Source organism: Arachis ipaensis, chromosome B02 (genome assembly GCF_000816755.2).
Source record: "Arachis ipaensis cultivar K30076 chromosome B02, Araip1.1, whole genome shotgun sequence".
NCBI classification, from domain to species: Eukaryota; Viridiplantae; Streptophyta; class Magnoliopsida; order Fabales; family Fabaceae; genus Arachis; species Arachis ipaensis.
In genome coordinates, this window is record NC_029786.2 from 8671861 (window position 1) to 8679156 (window position 7296).

Consider the following 7296-nt stretch of genomic DNA (forward strand, 5'->3'; position numbering starts at 1 on the left):
ATACAATTATCAAATTCCAACAACAACCAAATAATAATACAAATTTTAAAATATTAACATTTCAAAAAAAAAGTGCAATACCCTATTATTTATATTTTTTATTTATTATTCATATTTGTAAAACTGTATCTAACCATATTTAATTGTAAATTAGATCGAAATCCGATTCAATAAACCAATAAATTAGATTATATTTACGAATTATGGATCAAATTTAGGTAAATATTATAATATTATAAATCAGATTTGGATTTATACGTCTTTAATTCTATGTATCTGGACATGTATATTTGAATTTATATTTTTTATTTTATATTTCACTTTGGTTGAATATACAATTATTAGTAAATAGTCACCAAAAGAAAAATTATTAGTAAATTGAGAATTAAAAGTAATTTTTATTAAACAATCCATAATTAATGAAAATAGAAAATGATAAAATTCAATTTCAAGATTTTTATTGAACAAGGATATAATTGATAATTTAATAATAAGTGTTTTAAAAAAAAAAACAAAGAGTGGCAATTTATTGTCGAACAAAGAAAGAAGACCAATGTCATATATAAATATTTGTTGTTTAATAATGTAAATAAATTATTTAAAACAGCATTGTTTTATGATGAAATTCAAAACAGCATTTATTTTGAAAGAAAGAGAAAATATTTTTTGAATGAGAAAAGTCAAATAATATTAAAAAAAATAAGAAAAAAACAAAAAAAAAGAAAGAAGAAGAAAGTGTCATTAATAAGGTTTGCATGGCAATATGCCAACTCTTCACTCTTCGTTCTTTCTTTCATTCATTCATTCATTCTCTCTGTTCTTGAATCCAATCCAATTCAATTCAATGCATAAACAATGTTTCCATTTTCACTATTATATATACACAACTCCTCATTCATTCATTCACTCACTTTCATCGTTTCATTTCAATTCCAATCCCAATTCCAATGGTGCATCACCCACCCAACTCTCACCCCGAGCTACCACCACCACCGCCGCCGCCGCCGCCGCCATCAGTACCACCGAGGCCCTTTGCCGCCTCCTTCTCTTTAAGGTGGGCGCTCGGAAACCGCAACCGCAACGCCAAAACCCCCAGGCGGTTCCATTTCGGAAGGCTGCCACTCCCTACCACCGGAGGTATCAACCCGGTTCTCCGACTCGGGTTGTCGCCTCTGAACCCGGCTCGACGTAGCCCTCTCCTTATCAACCCTGAACCCCACTCTAACCCGAACCGGTTCGCTTCTTCTCCTCCAAAGGAGAAAATTTTGGTTGAACCGGTTGAGGGTTCGGAGAATACGCCTGAGGATAAGGGCACAAACAACCTCTTGCTCCGGTTTTGTGTGAAAAAGAGGGACCTTTCTGCTCCCAGTGCTGATACTGAACCTGAACCCCAGGCTGAGGCTAAGGCTAAGGCTGAGGCTAAGGCCAAGGCTGAGGTTGGGGAGGGTGAGGTTTTGGAGGAAGGAGAAAGTAACCCTTTGGTGAAGACATGGAATTTAAGGCCGAGGAAGGTTGTGGAGAAGAAAACTGCAGTGAAGGGTAGGAATGGTGGCTCGTTGGGCCATGATGCTGGCAGAACGAGAAGCAGGGTGCGGCATGGTTCATCAAGTCGGGGTAAGAATGGGGGGCTTAAGGAGCTTAAGGAGAATGGTGGTAGGAGGAAGGAGGAGGAAGAGGGGGTGGTGTTGAAGACGGCAATGCTCTCATTGACACTGACAAAAGAGGAGATTGAGGAGGATTTTCTCAAGATCACTGCTGCCAAACCCCCCAAGAAGCCCAACAAGAGACCTAGGGCTGTTCAGAAGCAGCTTGATGTAAAATCATACATTCATTCTCTCAATTTCATTATTCCATTGCCATCCTTTATTTTTTGTATGGTTGTTCTGGATTTCATGTGCTGCTTCGCCTTGTTTTGTTGAGCTTTTACCCTTGTAGCTATTTGGTTATATGGTTATTGGTTTGGATGCTGATATGATTTATAATATGATACTCTTAAATCTTGTGTGATTTATGTAGCCAACCTCACATGCTTAGTTGTTGTATCTGTAATTAGATGCTGTTGTGGTATTCATTTGATGAATTTAAATATTTTTTCCCCCAATGCTTTATATGATCAGACGATTATGTTGTTTGGTTTGTATGATAATGCTGGTGTTGATGTAATCATCGATCAATTTCACCAATTCCCTTTATTTAATTTTTTATTTGATCCATTTTACTGGTTATATTGGATTTCATGTGCTTAAACTTGTTTTTTATTTGAACCATAAACCCTTTGTTTAATTATATAATCATGACGTGATGATGATTTGGTTTTCCTGGTGTTTATATGATGTGTTGTTTTCTTCTGATTTAAAAAACAGTACCCCCCGCGCGGGCGGGCGTGTTATATGATATATGATGGTAGGGGTAGGTTTGTTTGGTTTGTTTTCCTGAGGATGATAATGCAGATCTTAATGTTTGTGATTTTGCAGGCAGTTTTTCCTGGCCTTTGGTTGACAAGTGTGAGTGTGACCTCTGATTTATACCAAGTTCCTGACCCACCTCTTAAGGTTTTCACCTTGATATATCTTTTTACTTCTCTGACTGTTTGCCTAGATGATGAAGAAATGAATATGAACGCGAAAAGGAAGAAGAAAAAGATCCTTGTGCTTTTAACTGATCATCTGGGGCAATACGTATCGAAAGTGAGTTTGTATCTAAAGGGAAAAGATAAAGGTGTATCCTCCTTTCAATCATGTATGGTTTAAGATTCTGATGCACTTTGGCTTGAATTAAAGGTGGATACACCCTTGTTAGTTCATGTTGGTACAAATTCACTTTAGATGAGCTTTATTGAACATAGTGGTTGGTGTTTATTGTAATAAGCACCAAGCTAATCTAAGCCACTTGTCCCAAGAGCGAAAAAGAGAACAAAAAATAATTGTTTGATGTGTTAAAATTTTATTAGCAACAATCAAGTGTTCATTCAAGTTCTCACTAAATGATATTGTTACTCTTTGGAGCAATATGGTGATCATCTTGATAATCTGTTTGTTTTTTACAGGGTTAGGGTGTCACTTGCTAGTTCTGGGATCAGAATGTTCTCTGCAATTCTGACATCTTCGAATATCAAACTGTTCTGTCTTAGTGACATCCGGAGAAGGTATTACCATATAGTGCAGATCATAAGAAGAGGAGAAAATAAATGTTTGTTTCTGTGCCTATTATCTGTTCCTCGAGGCACCTAATAAGAAACAACCAACCTGTTCTAGTAGTCAAGTGGTTATAAGTAGTCAGTCAGCATTGTACATTATTTACGCTTTTCCGTCGGGTTTCTTTGTCAAAGTATTATAATTTATGGACTTCTAGTAGTATCTTTATCTATATCTATATATTATATATTTTCGTTTTTCCGTATAATTCATCTTATCTTTTGACATCGTGGTTTACTTGCATGCATATCACTATTGATGTGCTTGTTCATGGGCTAATTTTATTAGAAATAATAAAGGGAATATAACTTTAAATATTTGACATACTAGAGAGGATCCAGTGAAATTTCAATGTATTAATGGGAGGATGAGGATGGTATTGATTTGTTTAGTTTCCCTTTCTCTGGTATTTGGAATGTGCGCGTAAATCTAATTGCACAATCTTTCTCTATATCTCTTTAAAATATTTTGGCGCTGTCGGATATTGATGTCATTACCATGTTTATGTCTATACAAAATCTAAGGGCTTTAGATTCCACATTGTTTCTCTCTAACTTTTTGCTTGAACGAGCTGGCAGATTAATGCCAGGAAACAAAACACTATAACTCTTGGGACTTTATGTAATTTGTAATTTTACTTATGCCGTGTGCATTCATCTAATCTAACTGTTACATTCAACCCTTAAGAAAACTAAATAGTTATGACCTCTGAAAGAGTTCCTTTAGTGCATAGTTTTCTTTTGATATCAGGGCCTGTTTGTCTGGCACTTTTGAATATGTAAACCACAGAACATTTCATCTTTTGCTGTTAATAGTATATTTGTTTCTTTTATCATATTTGAGACAAGACAAAGAAATTGCTTGTACATTGATGCTATTTAAAGTATCTTCTTTCATTCTTGACTCTTGTGTGATACACATGATTGTTGTCATTGAGTTGCATTCTTAGTTTTCTTGTCTGTTATTTTTACTTGTTTGCAGGATATACTCTCATTGCCCTTGGACTGTTTATGCATTGTCCTTTCCTCAATAAAGATTGTAAACTATAGAATCCAACTTGGTGGTTGAAAAGAATGAATGCTTTGCTCATCATTTGTGATTAAAAATAAGAATCAGAAAATCTTAAGATTTTTCTTAATGGCACCAACTATAAGACCAATGGTATCATGAGACTAACTGTCAGGTGGCTAAAAGGGAAACTAACAAGAAAATAAGATAAATATGACAGAAATGAGGATGCTATGTTGATGAATAAAAGGGGGGAAGGGGGATGGGGGTTCTTGCCTATTGTTTGAAAAGGTGGTAGAGTCCTGCTTTTGATGGTTTGGACATATGAAGAAAAGGCCTGTAGAAGCCCTAGCAAGCAGAGTGAATCAGATGGAGAGTAGTCCATAGTTAGAGGAAGAGGAAGGCCTAGAAAACTATATGAAAACCCTAATTTAAACTTGATTCATCATGAAGTATTGCATTGTTGTCTCTTTAGTAAATTTCTTCCATTGTGCTTCCTTCTCTCCCCTAATCGATGCCTCTGCATAAATGAGTAACCTGCAAAGATTGATTAAATGATGTAAAAAGTTTATTGTTATCCAATTTTTCTGGATGGCATAATAGCTAATAACAAGTTTAATAAGGAGTCCTTGGTTGCTCTTCAAGTATATGATATAATATATACTTGTTTTGTTTTGTTTTGAACTTTTGATATTAGCCATCATGTGTCAATGATGTGTTTTTATGCACAACATTTATAATGTATCATACTATGAAAGGCCGCGAGGATAACATGTACTTGTTTTCTGTTTGTAGCAAATGGAGAAAGTATAATAGGGTTGATATGACAGAATGATGGATCTATTCTTTGCTCACTGGATGCTTCAAATTCTTCATGTGCTGCGTGTTTGCCATTGAACACAGTTCATTATGAAATGGTATGCAATGCATTCTAAGTTCTTATTGGTTTGGTTGAAGTTAAAAACTTACCTTGTATGTTTAGTTTCTGTCTCTGTTCCATCAGATCAAATATATTGTAGATCACAATGGACAAGAATCTTGATGCTGCAGCTTATCAATAACATGCAGATAAGAATGCCACTACGATTCCTGCTCCTCAACCGGTAAAATATTAGGTTGCCAAACTTGTAAACTAAGTAATGCAATCAAGTATATACATTTAATTTTATTCCTTTTTGGTTCTTGTTGGTCCTAAAAATGTTTTGGCCAGGATTTCGTGCGCTTGTATGAGATGGATACATAATCTAAAGATGTTATATGTGTAAATATTGTAACTGTTAAAACTTTGAGGGGTTTAGTAGTATTTTATGGTCATATATTTTATACTTATATTCGGATCTTTGCATATTTGGCCTGTTAGATTTTTAGAAAGATATCCAAGTAATGATACTTCCATATTTGCCTTCTATTCTTTCCATGACCAACTTTCATACTTTTATACCATTTCCATATTTTGATGAAATCTGGCTTATTCAGTGTTTATATTGTTTTCTATATTTGTTATTCGGATCAAATTTGTTTCGAGTTTGTGCCTTTCATGTGAAAGGCCAAAGGAAAATAGCTGATGCTGCATTTCTTGAGAGTGATTCAGTTGTTGGTTTTGCTACTTGTTGACTCTTCAGATGTACTACTTCCCTTTGAAAAACAAACGCCACCTTTATTTATATTTTTGATATATGTTCAGAACACATTGATATTTCAAGTTATCAAAGTTTCAAGGTGACATTTATTTTGAAATACTGGGAGTAATCACAATATAATGAGGTGGTGAATCTCAGAAACATGCCTTTGGCAATTTCAAGTAGAAGCTTTAACCAATGGGAAGGCATGGATTTAGGGAGTTGAACTATCTATTTAATTTATGTTATTATTGATCCTCATATCTTTCCTGTAATATCTGGTCAAATATAAGGCCTTTTTTTTTTTGGTCAAGAATATAAAGCCTTTCAAATCATGTATGAATCAAATAATATAAGGCTTCCAAATCATTATTCGTTCAGGTATATTTAGTTAGTTGTTTCTCTCTCGAGTATTGTTATCTTTGGGAATTAAACTGGGATTTGGGGTCCTTTCTAGTTTCTAAGACCATGTTGTATATGTATCTACCACTATATTAGATTATTAGTACCCTTTCTAAAACTCTAAGTTATATAAACTATTAGTTAATATAAAACGGTTTTCAATTTCATTAGAAAAAACGATTTTCTAGTAGCAATATTCAGGCTGATTCACCTAAATAAAGGAAATAAAAAATTAGTTACAAGAAGAAAGAATTTTTAAAAGTGTTAAAAAAAGTGATGTTTGAAAATAAAGAAAGTGATATATGTGGTGTAATTTTTAGTTAGAACCAAAATGCAAAGCACACCATATCGAGGGTGTAGTGTTCTATTTATAACTAAATTATTAATTAAAGACTATCACGAAGAACGCGACATGATTCTATTTTTTGTGAAGTTGGTTGAATAATCAGTTTACTCGTCTATTTAAATTAGTCTCAGATGTTCTATTTTTTGTGAAGTTGGTTGAATAATCAATTTACTCGTCTATTTAAGTTAGTGTCAGATGTTCGAATTGGATAGAACATTTTCAATGTTAGTTTCAATTTCAGAAAACTTGATTAGATACTTTTTATTTATTGAGAAAAATTTTTGCAACATTCAACCAATAAATTGACTTGGGATCCAGTTCACAGTAAAAAAACTAATTTCAAATCCATTCAAACCTTTTCCCCAAAAACACCGTGTACACATTTAGTCATTCACTCCCTCTGTGATGTTTCCTCTCTAACTTCATTCACATCCTTCAACTCACACAAAATTCTCACCGCTCTTGTACTCAACCCTTACAACCATCACATTCAACCCTCACTCTAACATCCTCATCCACTTGCTTTATATTCCAATATTCTGACACTTACTTAAACAAATTAGTAAAGACTAATGAAGTAATCACTATATCAATTTAAATTAGTTGTTATATAATGAACACTTTTATTTGTAAGATTTTAGATGATTGTTGGATGTACACTTTTCTTTTATTATTATAATGAATATTTATTCTAGTAAATATAATCTTTTTTCTTCATTACAAGGAA

The 7296-nt window shown here is 33.8% G+C and overlaps 1 protein-coding gene across 5 annotated transcripts; it reads left to right on the top strand.

The window, feature by feature from the left end:
• Positions 790-6205, top strand: LOC107624795. Of its 5 annotated transcripts, XR_002357033.1 has the most exons (6): positions 790-1814; positions 2475-2552; positions 3047-3145; positions 4998-5119; positions 5185-5305; positions 5887-6205. XR_002357033.1 is itself a non-coding variant. In XM_021115362.1 (3 exons), exons 1-3 carry the CDS (start codon positions 948-950, stop codon positions 3050-3052), a joined length of 951 nt encoding a protein of 316 aa, XP_020971021.1. In that variant the 5' UTR covers positions 790-947; the 3' UTR covers positions 3053-3400. The 5 variants fall into 5 exon arrangements, 1 of the variants encoding a protein (XP_020971021.1); XR_002357032.1 differs by lacking the exon at positions 5887-6205 and having other exon boundaries at positions 5185-5533; XR_002357034.1 differs by lacking the exon at positions 5887-6205 and having other exon boundaries at positions 5206-5533.

Bases quoted from the DNA above. Each gene is read 5' to 3' on its own strand.
- LOC107624795 (XM_021115362.1), top strand. From the start codon at position 948: ATGGTGCATCACCCACCCAACTCTCACCCCGAGCTACCACCACCACCG. The intron at 1,815-2,474 runs GTAAAATCATAC...GTGATTTTGCAG, and splicing joins CTGTTCAGAAGCAGCTTGAT to GCAGTTTTTCCTGGCCTTTG.